The following is a 22757-nucleotide window of genomic DNA, read 5'->3' on the forward strand; positions in this document are numbered from 1 at the left end:
AAGGGCAGCCGAGTTCCGGTTGCCTTACATAGTAAGAGCCAGGCTCAGAAATGGACCCTTTGTCCCAGTGGGAACCTGGCCAAAGAAAATAGCTCCTGCAATAGCGTGAACCTGGGAGGCGGAGCTTGCAGTGAGCCGAGATTGCGCGGTTGCTCTCCAGCCTGGCGAGGGAGTGAGACTCCGTCTTAAAAAAAAAAAGCGAAAACAGAAAAACAGAAAAGCAAACAGCTCCCGCTAAAGTTCATCACACAGCTGTGTCATAATGGTGGAATAATTGGCGACAGCTGAAATGTCCAAGGACATAATGGCAGCGGAGCTTCTAATCATGCATGTATATATCATGTTAACTAAAAAGAAAACTTGCAGTACTGTGAGTTTACTCAGGTAAAGGAATGAGTACAGATGGGCCAACATTAAGCGCTGACTGTATAATATGAACTCCTACCAGGAGGTCGTACTATTTCCCCTATATGCAGAGGAAACTGGCCCAGGCCCGGGAAGACACTAGGTTCAAGGTCTCTGGGCTTCAGAAGGGCTAAAGCAGGATTACCTGGCTCCAGAGTTCATGTTCTTAGCCCGGCACGGTGGCTCACGCCTGTAATACAAGCACTTTGAGAGGCCGAGGCAGGCGGATCACCTGAGGTCAGGAGTTCAAGACCAGCCTGGTCAACATGGCGAAACCCCATCTCTACTAAAAATACAAAAATTAGCCGGGTGCGGTGTCCGGCACCTGTAATCCTAGCTGGAAGAGAATGGCTTGAGCCCAGGAGGCGGAGGTTGCAATGAGCAGAGATGGCGCCACTGCACCCCAGCCTGGGCGACAGAGCAAGATCCCAAAAAAAAGAAAAGAAAAGAAAGTTCGTGTTCTTAAAAAAAAAGAAAAAAAAAAAAGAATAATGAAATTCCCTTGGGAAAAGCCAGCTACCCAAAGGCATAAAAAGTACTGTAAAACTGCCCGCCGGGCGCGGTGGCTCACGCCTGTAATCCCAGCACTTTGGGAGGCCGTGGCGGGCAGATCACGAGGTCAGGAGATCGAGACCATCCTAGCTAACACAGTGAAACCCCGTCCCTACTAAAAAAAATACAAAAAATTAGCGGGGCATGGTGGCGGGCGCCTGTAGTCCCAGCTACTCTGGAGGCTGAGGCTGGAGAATGGCGTGAACCCGGGAGGCGGAGCTCGCAGGGAGCGGAGATGGCGCCACTGCACTGCAGCCTGAGGACAGAGCAAAACTCCGTCTCAAAAAAAAAAAAAAAAAAGTACTGTAATACTGCCTAAGTATGTTCTTTGGGGACACATGGAGCAAGGCGGTGAACAGATGTCTCTGGGACAGTGGGATTGAAGGAAGTATATTTCCTTAATGAACCTGTCTCCTGTGTGGTTTCACAGACTAGAAAAGTAGGCTCTTTTGGAAGACAGAACCATTAACTACCCATCAACAGTAGACTGTTTATACCATAGAAAACTCTGAAACCTCTATGCAAAGATAAAAACGTGTGAGAAAAAAATGTGAAGATGTAATAGAACATTTAGTATGATCCTTTGTTCCTTTGGTGTAAGAAAGTATAGCTGGGCTGGGTGCGGTGGCTCACGTCTGTAATCCCAGCACTTTAGGAAGCCCAGGCAGGCAGATCACCTCAGGTCAGGAGTTTGAGACCAGCCTGGCCAACATGGTGAAACCCCATCTCTATTAAAAATATAAAAATTAGCCGGGCATGTTGGCTCATGCCTCTAATCCCAGCACTTTGGGAGGCCAAGGTGGGCGGATCACGAGGTGAGATCAAGACCATCCTGGCTAACAGGGTGAAACCCCATCTCTACTAAAAATACAAAAAATTAGCCGGGCATGGTGGCGGGCACCTGTAGTCCCAGCTATTCGGGAGGCTGAGGCAGCAGAAAGGTGTGAACCCAGGAGGCGGAGCTTGCAGTGAGTCGAGATCACGCCATTGCACTCCAGCCTGGGTGACAGAGCAAGACTCTGTCTAAAAAAAAAAAAAAAAAAAAAAAAAATTGGCGAGGCGTGGTGGCAGGCACCTGTAATCCCAGCTACTTGGGAGGCTGAGGCAGGAGAATTGCTTCAACCCAGGAGGCAGAGGTTGCAGTGAGCCGACATCATGCCACTGCACTCCAGCACTTCAGCCTGGGTGACAGAATGAGACTCCGTCTCAAAAAAAAAAAAAAAAAAAAAAAAGTGTAGCTGGACCTGCACAGAATATGGCGTATGTACATAACATCTTTGGAAGGAGACTCAAACTGGTAACAGGAAATGAAATTGGATGCTAGGAGACAAACTGGTAAAATTCTCTTTTTATCACCTTGACTGGCTTAAAAACAATAAACCCTAGTTGATTTTATTTATGGCTGCAAGATGACTGTAGTTTTTCCCTTGTCTAGAGATTGTTTGAAACTTCCCATAGTGAAGCAAAACTTGTTCATCTGCCAAATGATGTTTTTGTGACGTCATTAAATGTTAACAATGTAAGGCCGGGCGCAGTGGCTCATGCCTGTATCGTAGTACTTTGGGAGGCTGAGGCCAGTGGATCTCAGGAGTTCGAGACCAGCCTAGCCAATATGGTGAAACCCCATCTCTACTAAAAATACAAAAATCAGCCAGGCATGGTGGCACGTGCCTGTAATCCCAGCTACTTGGGAGGCTGCGGCAGGAGAATTGCTTGAACCGGGAGGCAGAGGTTGCAGTGAGCCAAGATTGTGCCACTGCACTCCAGCCTGGATGACAGAGCAAGACTCCTTCTGGGAAAAAAAAAAAAAAAAAAAAAAAAATCCCAGCTACTTGGGAGGCTGAGACAGGAGAATCACTTGAACCTGGGAGGCAGAGGTTGCAGTGAGCAGAGATTGTGCCATTGCACTCCAGCCTGGGTGACAGAGCAAGACTCCATGTCAAAAAAGAAAATTTTATTCACAGTAAATTCCCAGAGTGGGCTATTCTCAAGCACACATGCATAAACTTCAAGGTTTGTGACCTGCTCCTCTGCAGGTCACCTCTTCCTTCCAGTAGGAGTCAAAATCCTTAAACCAGGATCCTTCCGGGTGGTACCCCCCACTGCAAGGCATCTTCACAGATTTGCATCTACAAGTGGGAAGCTATCTACCGTATGTTGCAATTACATAGATCCTTTATGTTTTGAGACATGGTCTCGCCCTTTCGCCCAGGATGGAGTATAGTGGTGCCATCACAGCTCACAGCTCACAGCTCAAGCGATCCTCCTGCCTCAGCCCCCATGAGTAGCTGGGACTATAGGCACAGTGTGTGCCACCATGCCCACATCATTTTTATATATTTTTTTCTCGAGACGGAGTTTCATTCTCATCACCCAGGCTGGAGTGCAATGGCACAATCTCGGCTCACTGCAACCTCTGCCTCCTGGGTTCGAGCGATTCTCCTGCCTCAGCCTCCTGAATAGCCGGGACTACAGGAACGTGCCACCATGCCCAGCTAATTTTTATTTTTTTTAGTAGAGACAGGGTTTCACCATGTTGGCCAGGCTGGTCTCGAACTCCTGACCTTAAGTGATCCGCCCACCTCGGCCTCCCAAAGTGCTGGGATTACAGGAGTGAGCCACCGTGCCCAGCCCACTTTTTTAATTTTTGTAGACAGGGTTTTGCCATGTTGCCCAGGTCTCAAACTCCTGGCCTTAAGTGATCTGCCTGCCTTGGCTTCCCAAAGTGCTGGGATTACAGGCATGGGCCACTACATCCAGCTATATATATCCTTTAACCCAGCAATTCCACTGGCAGGAATTTACCTCCTGATCAGTATCAGAGAAGTTGGCAAAGATATTTGTATAAAGATACGTGTTACAGCGCTGCTTGCAACGGCAAAAATAGACCTGGAAATTACCCTTTGAGACCAGGTTAAATCATGACACATCCACACAATGATACTCCAAGGGTAAAGACAAGTCACTCTGAAATCATACACAACACAAAGGTTTTGGGTTTTTTTCACACCCTGTTGCCCAGGCTGGGGTGCAATGACCCCATCACAGCTCACTGCAGCCTCACCCTACTGGGTTGGGGTGATCCACCTCAGCCTGCTAGGTAGCTGGGACTACTGGCATGCGCCACCATGCCCGGCTAATTTTTGTATTTTTAGTAGAGACGGGGTTTCACCATGATGGCAAGGCTGGAAACCTTTTTTTTTTTTTTTTGAGATAGGGTCTCACTCTGTCACCCAGGTTGGAGTGCAGTGATGTGATTTTTTCCTGCGGCGGGAGAAGTGGACTGAAGCCAATTGATTAGGGTGTTTAGCTGTTAACTAAATGTTTGTGGGTTTAAGTCCCATCGGTCTAGTCACTGCAGTGTTAACCTCCTAGGCTCAACTGACCCACCTGCCTCAGCCTCCCGAGTAGCTGGGACTACACGTGTTCCGCCAAACCCACCTCAACTTTTTTTGTGGTGACGTTTCACCATGCTGCCCAGGCTGGTCTTCAACTCCTGAGCTCAAAGTATCTGCCCCACCTTGGCCTCCCCAAAGGAATTATAGGTGTAATGACCCACTGCGCCCAATAGAGCTTGCTTGGGCAGGGCCCAGTAAGAATGCCACTAAGCCTGCTGGATTCTCCTCAAAGACTGAATTGCTAGCACCATTCTCAGTCTGCAGCCCACCCTGCTCCTCTTGGGTCTCTGTATGCCTCCAGAGGGCCTGTGACTGTGCTCAGGCCTGCCTGTGTCTTCAGGATAGAGAGGGAGGAAAGCAGACATGCTGGAATCCCAGCAAGTGCTGTGTTTATTTTCCAAACAATTTTATTGAAATGTGCCAAGAGTACATGGGCAGCACAAATGTATGAACAGGAAAAAAAAAAAAATCACATGTACAATAATTTTTTTAAAGTGAAGGTTAATCTTGGGAGATATCAGTTCCCCTCTCCCTCCCCCTGCAGACCTCCAGCGTTTCCATTAAGGTTAAGCCTCTACGAACCTAGCATTTAAAAAAAAAAAAAAAAAAAAAAAGGAATACAAGATCTTTTGCAAATAACAAAAACAAAAAACAAAAAATGGCATAAAGGAAAGAGAAATGTCTTCCTGCTCAGATGGGACTCTTCCTAGGCACCTAATTAGGAGGCGTGCTGAGCGGTGGAGAAACACAACTTCAGAGTGTAAGGGTATGGACCATCTGTAAAGGAGAGAGAAGTTTGGTTGGTTCCCGTCTTTGGAGGCTCCCCAAACCCAGGTCCCCTCAAGTTTGCACCTATCTCCCATTTTCTGCAGGTCAACTGCAGGGGTCTAAGGAGTGACTGCCCAATGTGAGGCTTCAAGATGAGCCAATTACCAATTATGTACGGAGTTTCTCCTTCTCTTCCTTCATTCCCATAGAGAATCCCATTCCTATCTCCTTCGCCAGCCCAAGGCTATGGGCCTCTCCCAGCAACTGGGTGGGCAAGTTTTACCTGCTGGATAGTGTTGCCTCTTTCCTAGGTAACAGAGTGGCTTTCCTACCTAAGCCAGTCTCTGATGCAAAGAGAGAATGAATGCCACCTCCCTGGAGGACAAGCCTGAGCAACTCCCAAGCTGGCAGAGTGAGTGGCAGCAGGTAGTCAGGCTGGCTCTCCCATGAGGAGAGGCTGCTCTCCTGGTGAGCAGGTCCCACCTGCCTGTGTCACCAACAGTGCGAAGATCCCCGGGGTCCTATCTCAAGGGCAGGAAGGACATCCCTGGCCTGAAGCCAGCCAACCCATTAGGTCACCAGGTTGATGCCTGCAGGACACACAGATACTCACTTGGGTTTTTCATCTGGTAATGGTTCAGGAAGCCCAGAGTCTCCAGGGCATCGCTCTTGGATTCCCACTCCAGCAGTCCAGAGGAGCTGCGCTCACCTGATTGCAAAGCAAGGGGAAAAGCAAAGGATTTAGACTGACCCAATAGGAACTAGGCAGCTGCCCACCAACCACCAAGCAACTAGGGGAAGGAGGTGGGCACACTCGACTCACTTTTGCCTGAGAATACTTTCACAGAAGATGGCCGCTTCACTCCCAGCTCATCGCAGATCTGCAAAAGAAACAGGTAGTAAATGAACTCTGAAACAAAAGGGCCGCCACACAGGATTCAAGCAGACCAGGCCCTGCATGACTCAGTACTTGAAGTTTTCAGGAGAAAAGGTCTGTAGATTTTATCACATACCCTAAGGCATCCCTGTGTCATAAAAATGCCAGCAACAATGCTCTTAAAAGTTGCCTGAGACTGGGAAGCTGCTTTTTCGTTCCCAACTTCAACAGCTATCTGGATATCTGCACCCTGGCTGTTTGCTGAACGCTGTTTGCTGAATGCAAGGTCAACATTTCAGACCACAGCCAGATCCACTTGAGTTCCTCCTCCCTTCCACTGCCTCAGTTCCCCCGACTGAGCTTTAAAGGGCCCCACCTTCTGATGATATCAGGGTGATGGCACCCGAAGCCTACGCCAATGCGGTTCTTGTGAAATTGGGCCCTCATCGCTGGGCCTGTGAAGCAGCTTTCCCAGCAAACGAGCAGTTGCCCTGCTTGCCAAAAACGTAAAAGGAAGGAATGCGGCAAACAGTGCTGCCAGAAACTTGGTGCCATTCTCACCCTGTCCAGTTTGAGAGCACGGACCCCTATCTGTCCTGGCCTCTGCTGTGTCCCTAGCACTCAACCCAGGGCCAGGCAGGAAAGGAGTTCAACAGCTATTTGCAGAAAAGACCGAAATGAATGGCCTACTCAGACGGCCGTGGCAAGGACCCGACTGCCTGCTCACAGCTCCACAGCACACACCTCAAAGAAGTTCTCCTCGGTCACCTCCAGCGGGGCGTTGAAGAAGTGCAGCACGTTGCTGGGGTGCTGGATGCGGTTCTTGGCTGCCTGCTCTGGGGTGGAGAAGCGATTGTTCCGGGATTCACTGAAGTCTTTGTAACTGCAAGACCCGTCTTCCAACCCGTATGACTGACCGGGCATGATGGCTGGCTGCTTGGAGACACTGCAGCAGGGAAGAAAGGGGAGTCTTTGTCATACCCAAAGTTGTCCCCCAAGCTTTCCCCTATGGCCTCCAGAGGCTCAGCTTGCCCTGTGTGCCTTGGGGCATCGCTCTACAGCTGAGGCAAGGCTGACCCACTTTCTCCTGTGGCGTCAGAGACACGTCTGGGAACACACCTGCCACATCCCATTTCTGTGTGAGTCAACACCTCGGCCTCACTGTGCTCCTCTGCTGGGCCCCGTTCCCCTCTTCTCTCCCCCCTGTACCTCTGCCGCCCTCCCTAGCCTGAGCACCTACCAGACATTCAGCTTCTGCCCAAACATGAAGTTGTTGTTGAGGTGAGTAATGGCCCGGTCCACAGCGTAGCCATCAGCCATCTCCACCATGGCGGCCCCCGGCTTGCTTTTCATGAATTTCACCTTGGGGAGAGTAGCTGCAGTCAGCACCTCTGTCCAGCTGCCAGGGTCCCCCTCTCCTGCCCCTCCCAAGTTCGTGATAATAACCCCTGCTCTGGCCTCCCATGTCCTCACAGTGAATCGGGACCACTAGAAAAACATGCCTGGCCCACACCAATTGCTCAACCCATACTGAGAAGCAGAGCCTGGACCATGTTTTTAACTGTGGGACATAACCCACCAGTAAGTCATTTAGTGAAGCATGACAGAAAACTGTGCAGGAATCAGAAATCAAATCAGCCATTTTCACCATTTTGTCTGTTACACACAGACATGTGTGATCTATGGATGGTTGTGTCTACGGTCACAAGGTAAAATACTCCTTCAGCTGGGTTACAACAGAGCAGTGCTAGCTCTGGAGCCAGGCGGTCTGGCTCTGAGTCCTGCTTCACATAAAGACTATGTGAACCCGGGAGGGTTATTTAAGCCCCCGTCCTCCACTTCCCCCGTCCATCTCATTAAGGATTAATGTGAGAAATTACACAGGTCACTACATGTAAAGCATCTTTAACAATGCCTGGTAACTAACAACACTTCACCTGTGTTGCGAACTACTCTAAGTAATGGGCCAAGTCAGGAGCTGCACAAAGGCCCCCAAGACCCAGACGGGTTTAATGTTAAGCAAAACGCCACCTGGTTTCAGGTAGACACTCAGCCACCACCAGCCCCAGTCAACTGTCCCATGGGAAGGCAGAAGGCCCAGTGTTGCCAGGTCTCAAGTTTTCAGGAGGAAATCCTTCAACGATGGTGTTTCACTATAATGGATTCATTTTTATGTTTTATAAATATGTTCATGTACTTTTATGTGATAAGGTCTTTTTTTTAAACATTGGTAATTCAAAAACAAAACACCCACATACAGTGAGGACCAAACAAAGCCCGTCTGCAAGCAGGCTGCCTGAGCTCACTGAGTCACTCACTTGGTGCCTGCCTGCCCAGCGCCACACCAGGCTCCCCCCTGGTTCTTCCCCGCGCTGACTGGCAAGATACGAGGCTCAGCAAGGAACCCAGTGGGTCCGGCGGCAGCTCACCTTCTCCACATTGCCATACAAGCAGAAGACATTGAAGACTCGGTCACAGTTCATCTTAGATTGATCCAAGCCATAGACCATGAGCACAGGGCTGTCGGCGTGAGGGCCATACTCGGGTGGTGGGGGAGGGGGTGGGGGGTGCCCATACTGGGGGCCGTAGCGACTTGGGCCCCGACGGTGACCCCCCACTGGTGGACCCATCCTTCTCCCTTCGTAGTGAGGTGGGGGGGGCCCGTAGCCCTCATCATGATAATGGCTGTGGTACCCACCGTGGGGCCCTCCTGGGGGGTGGGAAGGAAAGAGAGGGAGGACGGGTGAGAATTTGCACGGCGGGCGGCGGGCAGGGGCACATGAGCCACGGGAGTCCACGGAGGGGAACCCCCTGCCCTCACCATATTCTGCGGGGTGATCTCCCAGGAGAGGGGGCTGCCTCTGGCGTTTGTTGGGGTTGCTGCCAGGGTCACCTGTGGACAGAGAAAACAGTTAGGAGTCTCACTCAGAAATTGGGGTCTCTCCCTCCCTCCTGACTGCACAGGCTGATCTGAGCCCCCAGCTCCTGCAAACTGCAAGCCCTCCCTTCCTCAAGGGCTGTGGGGCCTCCTTTTGTGATCTGACCTACGACGGGCATGAAGCCCAAGCCTCAAAGCTGCTGCCCACTCTCCTTCCCCTGCTCACACCAAAGGGCTGGTCTTGTTTTGTGAAGGACAAGGCCAGGTTCTCTGTGCTCTCACCTGCCCTGGCCCTGGGAGAAAGCCCAGCTCCCAGGCCCTCTGGGGAATGTGCAGCTGCTACAGAAGCTGATATATTACGGGGGGCCAAAAGCAGCTTTCTAAACTGACTCCCAATGAAGGGAGAGTAGATTAAGAACAGGAAAATAACCCACGAGGGAAGCAAGCAAGCTTGACCCCCAAAGCCCCCCAAGGTTCTAGGAGCCCCAGACTGTCTCTGTTAGATCCCTTCTTTCTTAATCCTAGTCCCCCCTCCCTCCCAGTCCCGCCAGCCCAAGAGGGACTGACTGTAGGAGCTAACAAGCAGGGCAACAGCAGAATCAGTTCAAAGAAGCAATCATGTACAAGGCATCGACATTCCCACACCCAGCAATGGCGCAGATCCACCCCAACCCCAGCAGTTCATAATCACTGCCGTTAACTTAGCGCTTAAGTGGCAGGCACTGGGCTAAGCGCTTTACAGACATCACAGCTTCTCAAATTCCTCACAACAACCCTATGAGGTAGGTTCTGATATTTCACCCCATTTTACAGATAAGAAGACTGAGTCGTTAACTTTTAACTGAGCAGTTAAAAGACACTTTGGCCCAAAGTCACAAAGCAAGTCAGTGGCTGAGCCATATTTGAACCCACGTCTGGCTGACTCCAAAACCCAGGGCTCAAAACCACTGCCCTTTCCTGCCACCCGGCCTGGGTTTTGTTACCAGTCATTACAAAGATGGAAAAGGACTACTTACAGCAGAAGTACAGAGTACAATGTCCATTTGTCACAAAAAACAAATCTGTATTTTCTCTTACCATTGGACGCTTCAACAGTGAGTTAGCACAGTTCTGAAAGATGGCGTCCCATCAAACATACACTGCGACCCTGCATCACATGGTTTTACAGTCATAAATACAAGTCACGGTACACATCCGCTACAATTTTTTTAAAGAATTGTTTTAAAAGTCAATATTTTGATTAAATCAAAAATGGCTCACAGATGTTCTGTCCTCAGAAGATATCAGAAAAGTGGAAATAAAGGTGTATGAAGTGGGTAGTGTCCCTCCGTGTTGTCACCTCCTCACATATGTGCTGCAGTGCGGTGGTGCGGTGCTTCTGGCTGTGTAGCGCTCCGTGTGCGTGTCTCCTGGTATGAGGTGTGCCAGTGGCCCCACTACGCTCGCGCTTTTGGCCTTGGGAGCGCGCCTGGTTACCCAGCAGCAGGTAACTGTGTGCCTCTGAGCTGTTTGGCTGTCTGGTTTTAGGTCTGTTTTGTTTTTTTTGATTTTTTTTGTTGTGGTTAAAATTTTTTTTTTTTTTTTTTTGGTTTCTGATCTCCAGTTGGTGCAGATTATGTTGGCAGCCGGTGACTGCAGAAAAAATAAAAATATCAAAACAGAAAAAAAGAAGGCCCTCCCCAAACCAAATGACTTAAAAAACAAAACCCATATGGCGAGGAATGGAGAGAGGATCCTATTGTCTTGGAGGCCCATGGAATCTACTTCCGTCTATGAAACGTTCTCCGAAAAGAGCACCGCTCGCTGGCTGGCTGGGACAGCTCTGTTCTCTGTGTTTCCTACTTCTGTGTACATTCTCGGGTTCAAGTTTGCTTGGATTTTGACCTTTTTTTTAATGTTTAATAAAAAAAGCAGTGTCTGCTGCCATGTTGCGTCTCTTTCTCTCTTTGTCTCTGTATGCCTCTGTCTCTGTGCTTGTAGCTGTTCCTTGGAGCGCGGTGTGGTGTTCTTGATGTAGTGAGCTCAAGTCTGCGGCTGTTTCTGGGGACGTGGTGGAGGCTGCATGTTCTGTTCTCTCCAGGAAGAGCTAGTGGTTTTCTACCCTGTGTGTTGGTGAGCAATGTGCAGAGGCAGAGCCGCTGAAGTATGGTTCCTGAGGGGTGGCGAAGCACCGCCCTCACTCCAGGTCACCTCATCAGCCCTCGTTTTTTTTTGGGCCCCAGCCTTGGGGCTGCCAAAGCTGAGAGGCATCAAAACCAATGCACAGCCAGCCCCCTGCCACTAGCCCCTGCCGGTCTGCACATCTTCTATTTATGTTCCTTGGAGAAGAAATGGTTGTTGCCATGTTTCTGTTAGCAGTCATGTAATGCCATTGCCCGCTCTGGTACATTCACTTGGTCACCAATTTGCCTCTGACCTTTGGAGGGAGCAGCCAGGCCCACAGGGCCCACTGTGAGGATCCTGGGGAAGAGTCTAGCCCACCCTGCCCACTGCTTCCCAGATGCAAGGGCAAGCAAGACAGGCCTGCCTAGGAATGGGGGGCTCTGGCCTCTCAGGGCCTGTGCGATGTCAGCATCGAGCCTCCTCCCTCAGCCCATGGCCTGGTCCGACGTATCAGACCAAGACAGACACAGAGATGGATGGTCTTGCTGGGGGGCTGCCGCTGTTTCTCATAGGCAATCCTCCACCTCTCCCTGCTACCAAAGGCAAACCATTCTTGACAGACACTAGGAAGGGAGTTGTCCATTTGGGCCACCTGTAGAGATGTTGCGTCCCCTCTACAAATGATGTGAGGCATGTCCGCCCTGGTCCAATCCAGAGTGTCTCACCTCCACAGGGTCAGCTTGCTCAAAGGCTCACTGCAAGAGCCCGGGAGACCTCATTGCCCCCCACACTGTCACTCCCCCAAATCAGACCCTCTCAACAGCGCAGAACAAGAGGACAATTCCTGGCCCAGCAAGAATGGAGTGAGTGACCCTAACCAGACTCTCAAAGGAGCCACTGCTGGTTTCTAAGGCCGCCCCCACGCCTCATCCTCATTGAGGCCCTGCTCCCCGCCCGTCCAGGCTTCTGCTTTGCCTCTGTATCCTGAGCAGCATCGGAGGGCCCCAAGCAGCAGTGAAGACCCATGGAGGCCTCTCACTCCTCCATCCCACTAAGGTGTCCAAGAGCTGACCCCAAGGCCCTCCCATGTCCATGGGGGGCCCAATGGCATTACATAACCCTGAGCCCACGTCTATGAAGTGCGCTAGTCGAGTGAAGGCAAGGCGGGTATGTTTAGAACAAAGTGGCCGTCAAGATTACCTTGTCCACTGAGATTGGGGTTTGTGTAGTCCCAAGTATCCTGATCATTCTTGAACACATTCAAGCGTGTAGGCTGCAAGGACAAGACAAGACTTGAGGTCAGCCATGCCCCAGCTCACCTGGAAGCCGACAAGGGGCAGTCAGTCACCTCCCAGATGTACCTTTGCGTATTCGATCTTCAGAGTGCAACAGCCAGAATAGATATCAGCCCCATTGAGAGAGGCCTTGGCCCGCTGGGCACTTTGAACAGAGTCAAATGTGAGTCAAGTTAAGGAAAGTCCCATCACAGGAGATCTTTGAGAAGGGCTTCAAGTTACCCCAGAGAGGGATAATGACAAGGTAGTACCCCAAGACTGTGGTACAGGCGGAGGCTTTGGGATTAGCTCACTGCCCAGCCACTAGCCTCAGGTTGAGAGACCAAAACCGTGTTGACAGACTCAACGCTGCCCTGGGTGAGCAGTTATTGGCCAGAGTTCTCTCATAATCTGCACCCTGACCCATGGCCACCAGCAACCTCTTCTGCCACACCACTTTCTCCGTATCAGCCCTCTCACGCCCTTCGACTAAATCTGAAACATCAACTTGATTATAGCTCTGCCCTGAAAGTCCATCAGTGGCTTTTTCCTGCCCCTACCCCAAGCATCACATCGCTGTCTAGGATGCCCTAAAAGCTTCTTCCAATGTCTATTCCAAACCCGTCTGCTTGCCAGCTACTCTGCAATCCTCAGGTCTTTCAATTTCTCCATCCAACAGAAGCTCTTTCTGACTTAACAACCTTTGCAGAGGCTGTTTCCTCCACCTTGAGTATAAGCTCCTATTTGCTCACAGAAATAGGACATCACCTCCTCAGAAACCTTCACACATGCCCCGCCTTTTTTTTTTTTTTTGGATATGGAGTCTCGCTGTGTTGCCCAGGATGGAGTGCAGTGGCATAGTCTTGGCTCACTGCAATCTCTGCCTCCCAGGCTCAAGCGATTCTCCTGCCTCAGCCTCCAGAGTAGCTGGAATTACAGGTGTTCACCACCATGCCTGGCTAATTTTTGTATTACTAGAGACAGGGTTTCACCACGTTGGCCAGGCTGGTCTCGAACTCCTGACCTCAGGTGATCCACCCGCCTCGGCCTCCGAAAATGCTGGGATTGCGGGCATGAGCTACTGTGCCCGGCCCCACATCCCCTTTTAAATCAATTCCTTTTCCCAGGGGCACATTTTCTCAGGACCTCTTGAGACTATGTTCCCCAAACCTTTGTCACTCATATTTGGCTTAGAATAAACATCTTTAAAAATAAATTCCTAGCCAGGCACGGTGGCTCACGCCTGTAATCTGGGAGGCTGAGGCAGGTGGATTGCCTGAGGTCAGGAGTTCGAAACCAGCCTGGCCAACAAGGTAAAACCACATCTCTACTAAAAAATACAAAAAATTAGCTAGGCGTGGTGGCAGGCACCTATAATCCTACTAGGGAGGCTGAGGCAGGAGAACTGCTTGAACCCAGGAGGCAAAGGTTGCAGTGAGTTGAGATCGCACCACTGCACTCCAGCCCAGGCAACAAGGGCTAAACTCCATCTCAATAAATAAATAACTAACAAAAAGAAAAATAAATTCCTTTGTATCTCCTAACACACTGCTCTCTCCCCTAAGATCTGCACGTCCACACGATATGCCTGGTCCTTTAACTGCCTCCCCACTCAGTCACTGGGCTCTGTGAAGGCATCTGGCACATGGCAGCCACTCCCGTGGTCAGCAGACACATGCTGGCTCAAAGAATGGCCACTGTCAAGCCCTGCAAGAGTCCCTACCCTAAGGAACACCTGTTTTCCAGCAAAGGATATTCCACCATCGCCTGAACTCCATTCTTCCTGAAAATGACAATTCTCTGGACAGGGCCACAAGGATTACAGATAGTGTAAAGAACATCCTGCAAAAGCAAACACAGGCAAGATGAAGGGGCACTGGCAGGTCAGTCTGGCTTGCGGGAGGGAATAGGGGGAGAAAAGGAAGGGAGACCTCACAAGAAATGCCTGCTGGCACGCACCGTGGTGATCGAATAAATGGGGTTCAGGATGGTAAAGAGAAGCACACTGTTCACGCTCCGGGAGTCATCCGAGTCCCCGGGGCGGGAGATCTTCTGGCTGGTAGAGTAGTTGACAAAAGCTGGGTGACCAGCAATGTATATTTGGTTGTCGGCTGCGTAGTTCACTGCGTTGCAAGCCCCCAACACATCTTCAAACTCCACCAGTGCTTGTCTCTTTTTAGGCATTACCACCACATAGCTGGCAGAGAGAACACAAGTTTCAATCCTCTCAGGAAAATGGAGACAGGAGAAGGGTATCATTTGATTTTTTGAGAACTGACTCCTCCAGGGCCTCTGGACTCCTCTGCAACCCTATCATGGTTCCCCGACCTGAACACCCCGTGCCACAGGTAGTACCAAAGGCCAAAGAGGTCTAGCTCAGCCATCACATCCTCTGGGAAGCCTTCCTGACCTCTCCTCACCAGACTGTCAGATGCCGCCCACAGACAGCTTCTTGAGCTTACACTATCACAGTGCAAATCACTCTAGGAGGGCAACTTTCTAAGAGAAAGAATCCAGATACAGCTCACTACTGTATTTGCAGTATATAGCATGCACCAAATATTCAGTAACTACTTGCTGAATGAAAGAACACTGGCCAGGAGCAGTAGCTCATGCCTGTAACCCTAAAACTTGGGAGGGCTAGGTGGGCAGATTGCTTGGGCCCAGGAGTTTGAGACCAGCCTGGCCAACATGGCAAAACCTCACCTCTACAAAAAAATATAAAAATTAGGCCGGGTGCGGTGGCTCACTCCTGTAACCCTAGCACTTTGGGAGGCCGAGGCAGGTAGATCACGAGGTCAAGAAATTGAGACCATCCTGGCTAACACAGCAAAACCCCGTCTCTACTAAAAATACAAAAAATTAGCCGGGTGGGGTGGCCGGCGCCTGTGGTCTCAGCTACTCAGGAGGCTGAGGCAGGAGAATGGCATGAACCCAGGAGACAGAGCTTGCAGTGAGCTGAGATTGCCACTGCACTCCAGCCTGGGCGACAGAGCGAGACTCTGTCTCAAAAAAAAAAAAAGAAAAAAAAAAAACTATATATACATATATATATATACACACACATATACATATATAAATTAGCCAGGCATGGTGGCGCATGCCTATAGTCCCAGCTACTCAGCAGGCTGAGACAGAAGAACTGCCTGAGCCTGGGTGAGACTGCACCACTACACTCCAGCCTGGGCCACAGAGTGAGACCTTGCTCTGTCTGAAAAAGAGAACACTGACCAGAAACTACAAGGCAGAGGAAAAACGAAGGAAGGAAACGGGTCATGGAACTTGCTGTAATCTGACACAAAGTACAACGGCCAACCCAAAAGCAGAGGGGCCACAGAATCTAGACCAGGACGGCAACGAAATCACTGTTTCCAACCAGAAATCGTGGACACACAAGGACACCAAGGAGTCAATTTTGGAAGCCCAACACTTGGCCTCTGAGCCCAGTACCTGATGGGTCCAAACTCCTGCAAGGCCTCCACAAGGTCAGCTTCCACCACACCGTCAATCAGGCCCCTGATGTGGACAACTGGGGAGGCAGGGGTTTTGTGCGGGTCATCGTAGTTCTCCTGAGAAAGGAAGCAAAAACAAGAATTCTTTTCTTGCTGTACAAGATGACGCCCCACTGGCCTCTGCGCTGTTGCAGACCCAGTCAGATAAAACAGTTGGATGTCATCCATGAAGGATGCACAGGAAAGACTAGGGGCAGCAACTGAAGCCAATCAGCCCAGAAGGATTCTGGGTCAGCAGAACAGTGGTCCTGAGTGGGTGGTCACTTGCCCACTGGCTCTTGCTGTAGCTTCTGAGGAAGGCAGAATGGAGGGAGGACCACACAAGTCCCAAATCTTACGTTCTTCCAGGGACCCCCCCTTTTCCCACTGGTCCACTCGACCAAGGAAACATGGGAAAAGAGTAGCTGGAAAAGGAGACACACTGGCAGCAAGGGCTCTAACAGCTATCTGCTACAGTTTGAATGAGGACATCCCCTTTGCATGTGCCCCAAATTCCTTGCCCCTTAACTGGCTGAGCCACCATCACCTAGCTAAGCACACGTTCCCCACCACTCACACCCAGGTTCAGTCAGGGCAAAAAACAACACATGCCCCAGAAACTGGGGCAGCCAGGCCAGTCTTGACCCTTTCTAGTCTTGAATCACCCTCCCACCAAAATCTGCTTTGGAAATTACTGCCTAGATCAGACTAAGAAAAACCAGACAAGAAAGGTCTTTTATTTATTTTTTGAGATGGAGTCTCACTCTGTCACCCAGGCTGGAGTGCTATGGCGTGATCTTAGTCCACTGCAACCTCCGCCTCCCAGGTTCAAAAGATTCTCCTGCCTCAGCTTCCCGAGTAGCTGGAATTACAGGCCCTCGTCACCATACCTGGCTAATTTTTTTGTATTTTTAGTAGAGATGGAGTTTTGCCATGTTGGCCAGGCTGTTCTCGAACTCCTGACCTCAGGTATCTGCCTGCCTCAGCCTCCCAAAGTGCTGGGATTACAGGCATGAGCCCCCACTCCCGGATGGAAGGTCTTTTAGAAAGACCAGAAACTCCAACCCATACCTTTAAGAACCGACTGCTCCTTCCTAAGAGAAGTATCTTACACACACCGACAAAAGCCTCTGGTCATCAGGAGAAAGATGAACTCTTCCACCTCTCCTGGGCTCTGGGGCCGGCCCCCTGAGAATCACTGGGCAGAAGTGCGTGGAAGGGGGTAGAATCGGATTCTATTTCAGGAACGATCCACTCGAACCACAGGGGGAGGCACTCCCGCCAGGTTAGCAGCTCCCACAAATGGGAGTTCTAACTGCAGCCCTGCCCCTCACTAGCTGTGCCACCTACAGTAATTCACTTCATCTCTCTCCTGGCCCATTTCCTCCTTTCTAAATCGGGAATCCCAGTATCTCCCCCAACCTCACGGAGGAGCGTTAAGAATTTTCAATTAAGATGTCTTTAAAATGTGTGGGACAAGGCCAAGATTAAAACGCTAGCAACTCGTAATCCCTAAACCCTGGAAAACCCTGCAAATAGACGGCCCTGTAAGACTTCAAGATTTTGGAAAGAGTGGGGACTGGCCCCCACTCCAAAAGCAACGACTGGTGTTTTCGGAGGGAATGATTACAGGGGGGTCAAAATGCTTCCAGCATGGCCAAGGAAGTTTGGTTTATCAAATCCTCGGTACCCAGTGAAACCCCGGAAACTGTAAGCAAACTTCAAAGCTTCGCTCAACTCCTAAAAGGCTAAAAGTGCATTTCACAAGTCCTCTTCCCATTTTCAATGCCTACAAAAATGAGGGAGATACTCTGTTCTAGCATTTAGGCTCAAACACATCCATTTCTGTATAGAGACAAGACTGGGCCTTAGAGATTAAACTGCCATCGGACGGAATTCCCCACTCCAGAGGACAAGGCCGCCGCCCACCCGTTCCCGCTCACGAGGCGCTCCCCCAACCGCCCACGAGGCCGGGCGGGAACACTGCGCCTGCGCATGGGGCCAGCGAAGAAAATGATAAAGGGGAAAAAAACCGGCCGGGCCGCGTGCCCGGCCCCCACACGCCAGCCCGCCGCGCCTGCGCACTGGGCCGTTCGCCGCACGAGCTACTTCCTCTGCGCTCCCCCACACCCCGCTCCGGACCCCGCGCACGCGCAGGCGCCTGTCCTCGCGCAAACCCCGCCGTTTGCCCAACGGCCGCCCCTCCCCCACACCGTCAACGGCGCGATGGCCTGGGCGCGTGCGCAAAAGCCCCCCTCAAAAAATAAAATGCCCTCAAGCTGGGAAATTGTCCCCCACTTTCCGGCCTTCCCGGCGACTAGGGCCCTGGCCTCACCCCGCCGCCGCCGCCGCCGCCCGCCGCCCCGGCTCCTCCACCGCCACCGCCGCCGCCTCCGTGCTGGTCGCCGGCGTTGTCTGTCTTGAGCCGCTTAGGGGCCCGGCCGCCCTCACTGCCGCCGCCGTAGTAGCGGCCACCGCCGCCTCCGCCGCCCGCCGCCGCCATCTTCACCATCGCTCCCGACCGCCTCCGCTGCTCGTCCGGCTGCTGCCTCTGCTCCAGCCGCCGACGCCGCTTCTCCGCCCGGGGCAGCAGCCTCCGCGACATGGCGGCGCAGAACCCGCCTCCCCCCGCCTCTCATTGGGGGAGGGACACGCCCGTCACCCGCCGCCCCCACCCGATAGGGGGAGCCACTGGTCCCGCCGCGGGGGGAGGGTAGGCTTCCACACGGCTTGCGCGCTTATTGGACATTTCCCACGCCGTTCTGCGGGAGGGCCCGCCCTTGTTTGTTTGAGACACTCCTTATAGGTGGTCGCTTTCTGCCAGTCATTCCGTCGACCCCGCCGCCTTAAAATAAAATCCAATTTGATAGGTCGGATTTCTGGCGCCGCTGGCCTCCCTAAAAGCACCTGATAGGAGCGGCGCTCTAAACCTCCCAAGAATCCCCGCCTCCCTCCCACTTTCATTGGTCTCCTCGCTAATCCGTCAGCATGAGTCACAATGACTACCTCCCCAAGCCACTTCGCAAGGAGAGAAGGAAGCCCCGCCCTTTTTTGGTCTCTCTTCAGTGGTTAGTACAGATGCCCATTCTTCTGCGTCTCCACTGATTGGTCAATGGAGAGCGGAGCGCACCCTCTCACCAGATGGTAGGACTATTGATACGCTCTGATTGGATGAAATGGGGAGCCCCACTCCAGGGTAGGCGCTCTTTGGTGCAGTATACGAAACGAGCAAAGGCGAGAACGCATGCGCAAATACGCTTTCAGGCACCGCCCAGAGGCGGGGCCCCCCTCAAGAGAGTGACAGCCTGGAATACCCGGAGTATTTATGGAGCGACCGCTGTGTGTGCGCCGGAAGGCTCGACCAAGATTGACAGGAACTCCCAGGGTATCTCTGTCGCCATCACTATACTGTGTTCATCTGTACCTCTAGGAGGAATTCTTAAAATCCCAAATCTGAGCCTTTTCTTCAGTAGAAAACCACTCGCTGCTGCCGACTGTCTTCGGACCCTGTCCAGTTCTAAATTCAGCCGCAACCCCTTTCAGTTTCCCTTGGGAGAAGGCTCTTCCGCACACTCTCCATCTGTGCCCGTGCAGTCCCTTCCACCTGGAATAGTCCACTACCTCTCCTGCAGGAGCTAAGGGCCAAGTCATCTTGTCCGTGCGATCCAAATTCACAGGTCCCTGCCATCCCAGACCCCTAGGATTCCCCTCAAAGCCATAACTCGGGCCAGTGATTTTCATCTGACAGTTCGACCCCTCTGAGCACCACAGGAGGTCCTGGCCCCGACCCTGGAGAGGGTGGCCACCTACCAAGCGCCCAGTACAGCACCTGGCACAGTGCAAGCCCCTTGCACAGTGCAAGCCCCTTGCACAGGGGAGGCGTTCTTGTGATCTGTGCTTGCGTCGGGCCTTTCTTCCTCAAGGGCGGGGTAAGACCACCCGGCATTGCCCCAAGAGAATGTCGGAGGGTATCTCCAGACTCCAGCGAAGCCAACTGGCCGAGCCTAGGGGGTGGAGAGGAGCGCGCCCCAGTTATCACGCGCAGGCGGCGGGGTCAAACGGGGATTAACCCGGGATCCCGTCCTACGGAATTTAACGTTATGGGGCTGCCCGCGCAAGGTGTGCGGGGGAACACCTTAGCGAAGCTATTGGCAAGTGACGATGTCGCCAAAGGGGGGAAAAATAAAAGCGAAGCTAGCGTCGTGAGAAACGCGGCGGACGCCCCAAAAGTGCTCCAGGACCTTTCTGCCCGGCTGATGGGGGCTTTCGAGTTGAGGTCCGGGTGGAAACTAAGTTTCAAATGGAGGCCGTGTGTGGTGGCTCACACCTGTAATCCCAGCACTTGGGGAGGCCGAGGCGGAAGGCTCGCTTGAGCCCCGGAGTTCGAGGTTGCAGTGAGCCGTGATCGCGCCCCTGCACTCCAGCCTGGGCGACGGAGCGAGACCCTATCAGAAAAAATGGGGTCTATGGCAATACAAGAGGGGGACGGGCCTCGTGGCTCTGCCGGTGAGGGGAAATAAAGTTGGGGGAAGGGACCCTGCTGGGGACCTCGATCAGCTCCCCCGGAAGCTGACCGGGAAGATCCGACCACGCCGACGGAACAGAGACGGGGGCGGGGCCGCGTCTGAAGCACGTGACCCGCGTGACGGGAGGAGGCGGGGCCGGTCACGACGAAGGGCGGGGTCGCTCGGTCCCAACGTCAGAGGAATGCGGTGGGGGGAGGGGGAGAGAGGGGGCCCCTCCCCTCCCCGCCCCCGCGCCCGGCCCGGACGCCCCTCGCGCCGGCGCGCACGGCCGGAGCGCGGCGGAACGGTCTCCCCGGCGCTGCACGTTCCAGGCCGCCGGCCCGGCCTGGTGACCCGCACACCCCGCGCTCCCGGCCACCGCCCCGCCCCCACCCCGCTGCTCGGACCCCGACCCCCGGCCGCGCGCGGCGCCGCCCGCCAGTGCCCCGGTCACCCTCCCGCACCCCTCGCCCCCAGCCCCTACCAGCTCGGCGGCGAGCCTGACCGGCCGTCCCGGATCGAAAAGAGCAGACACTGGGAAGTTTTGGGAGAGGGAGGGGCGGGCCTTAAAGGGACCACGACCTTTTTTCAGCCCCGTGGGGGGAAGAAAAACTGGGGGCAGGGGGCGCGGGAGCGGGGACACAGCAGGAGACCGAGGGTCGCCTCGCGGGGGAATGGAGGAAACCAGGCGAGAAAGGAGCGGGAAGACCTTGGAGCCGCGGTGTTCGGGCTCGCGTCCCTTTTCCCCAAAAATCCATCCCCGCCCCCCGCAGACGGAAAGTCACGCAGTTGTTTGAGACTCGCGCATCTCTCCTCCTGGTCAGGCAAGTGTTGTGTTGGCTGAGGCAAGTGTTTGGGGTGTACCTTGCTCACATAAGGAAATGGGCTGAAGGGAGGCAAGTGACTAACCCAGGATGCCACAGCTTGCAAGTGGCATGGCGGGGCTGGTCTGACGCCGGAGCAGACGGATCATCACTGCACTGCAGGGCCTATTAGGGTGATGGGGTAGGCTGTAGAGATGGGGGGTTCAGAGCAGGGGACTGGAGCCACCCTACCGCGGTTCCAACGTGGAAGCTGCATTTACTGGCTCTGTGGCCTTAGGAAAGTAACTTAGCCTTCCTCATCCGTTAGGGGGATGGCAGTAGCAGCTTCGTCTGGGTGGTCATGAGGAATGCAAAGAATGGAAACAGGAGACCTTAGAGGCCTACCCCCATTTCACAGTTGAAGTAAAACTGTCCCAGAGAGTGGAAGAACCGCGAAAAATTACCACAGCTGGGCAGCCTCTGAAAGAGCAGGTCTCTCCCGTTCTTAATACACACAAAGCTTAATGTGACCCTTGCAGATCCTTGTAAACCCATGCCAGCCGGGCACGGTGGCTTCCCCTGTAATCCCAGCAGTTTGGGAGGCCGCGGTGGGCAGATGGTTTAAGTCCAGGAGCTCGTGACCAGCCTGGGCAACATGGTGAAACCTTCTCTCTACATAAAATACAAAAAATTAGCTGGGCATGGTGGCATGCAACTGTAGTCCCAGCTACTGGGGAGGCTGAGACAGAAGGATCACTTGAGCCCAAGAGGTGGAGGCTGACAAAGCGAGACCCTGTCTCAAAAACAAACAACACCCCAAAAAAATATGGCTGGGTGCCGTAGCTCACACCTGTAATCGTAGCACTTTGGGAGGCCGAGGCAGGAGAATCGCTTGAGGTCAGAGGTTCGAGACCAGCCTGGCTAACATGGCGAAACCCGGTCTCTACTTAAAATACAAAAATTAGGCTGGCGTGGTGGCAGGCGCCTGTAATCCCAGCTACTCAGAAGGCTGAGGCAGGAGAATTGCTTGAACCCAGGAGGTGGAGTTTGCAGTGAGCCGAGATTGTGCCACTGCACTCCAACCTGGGCAACAGAGTGAGACTCTGTCTCAAAAAACTAACATAAATAAAATAGGCCAGGCACGGTGGCTCACGCCTGTAACACTAGCACTTTGGGAGGCCGAGGCGGCTGGATCACGAGGTCAGGAGATCGAAACCATCCTGGCTAACACGGTGAAACCCCGTCTCTACTAAAAATACAAAAAAAAAAAAAATTAGCTGGGCGTGGTGGCGGGCGCCTGTAGTCCCAGCTACTGGGGAGGCTGAGGCAAGAGAATGACGTGAACCCAGGAGGCGGAGCTTGCAGTGAGCCGAGATCGGGCCACTGTACTCCAGCCTGGGCGGGAGAGCGAGACTCCATCTCAAAATAAATAAATAAATAAATAAATAAAAGAAAAAATAGTAATGCTGCTGTGACCATTCCTAGTGATATCTTCTTGTGTCCAAGTGTGCGTTTTAAGGGCATGTACGTAGGAGTGGGATTGCTGGGTCATGTAACATATTTTGATATATTGGGTAGTAACAAATTCTTTTTCAATGTATCTGTACCATATATTCCCACCAGCAGTATATGAGAAGGTCTCATTCTTTTTTTTTCTTTTGAGACAAGAGTTTCAGTTTGTCCCCCAAGCTGGAGTGCAGTGA

At 52.6% G+C, this 22757-nt stretch overlaps 1 protein-coding gene across 6 annotated transcripts; it reads right to left on the reverse strand.

Moving 5' to 3' along the window:
• Positions 1–4744: 4744 nt before the first annotated feature.
• Positions 4745–20863, reverse strand: HNRNPL (heterogeneous nuclear ribonucleoprotein L). Of its 6 annotated transcripts, none has more exons than XM_063658166.1 (13): positions 18082–18369; positions 15706–15821; positions 14215–14452; positions 14010–14097; positions 12343–12437; positions 12182–12254; positions 8822–8893; positions 8430–8710; positions 7241–7362; positions 6745–6946; positions 5947–6004; positions 5737–5832; positions 4745–5132 (listed from the first exon to the last, which is right to left on the reverse strand). In XM_063658166.1, the coding sequence occupies exons 1-13, from the start codon at positions 18349–18351 to the stop codon at positions 5074–5076; spliced, it is 1770 nt and encodes a 589-aa protein (XP_063514236.1). In that variant the 5' UTR covers positions 18352–18369; the 3' UTR covers positions 4745–5073. The 6 variants fall into 6 exon arrangements, with proteins under 6 accessions (XP_063514236.1, XP_054318584.2, XP_054318585.1 ...); XM_054462609.2 differs by having other exon boundaries at positions 15706–15824; XM_054462610.2 differs by lacking the exon at positions 18082–18369 and adding an exon at positions 20736–20863 and having other exon boundaries at positions 8430–8893; positions 15706–15824.
• Between the last annotated feature and the right edge of the window lie 1894 nt (positions 20864–22757).

This window comes from Pongo pygmaeus, chromosome 20 (genome assembly GCF_028885625.2).
Source record: "Pongo pygmaeus isolate AG05252 chromosome 20, NHGRI_mPonPyg2-v2.0_pri, whole genome shotgun sequence".
In the NCBI taxonomy this organism is placed as follows: Eukaryota; Metazoa; Chordata; class Mammalia; order Primates; family Hominidae; genus Pongo; species Pongo pygmaeus.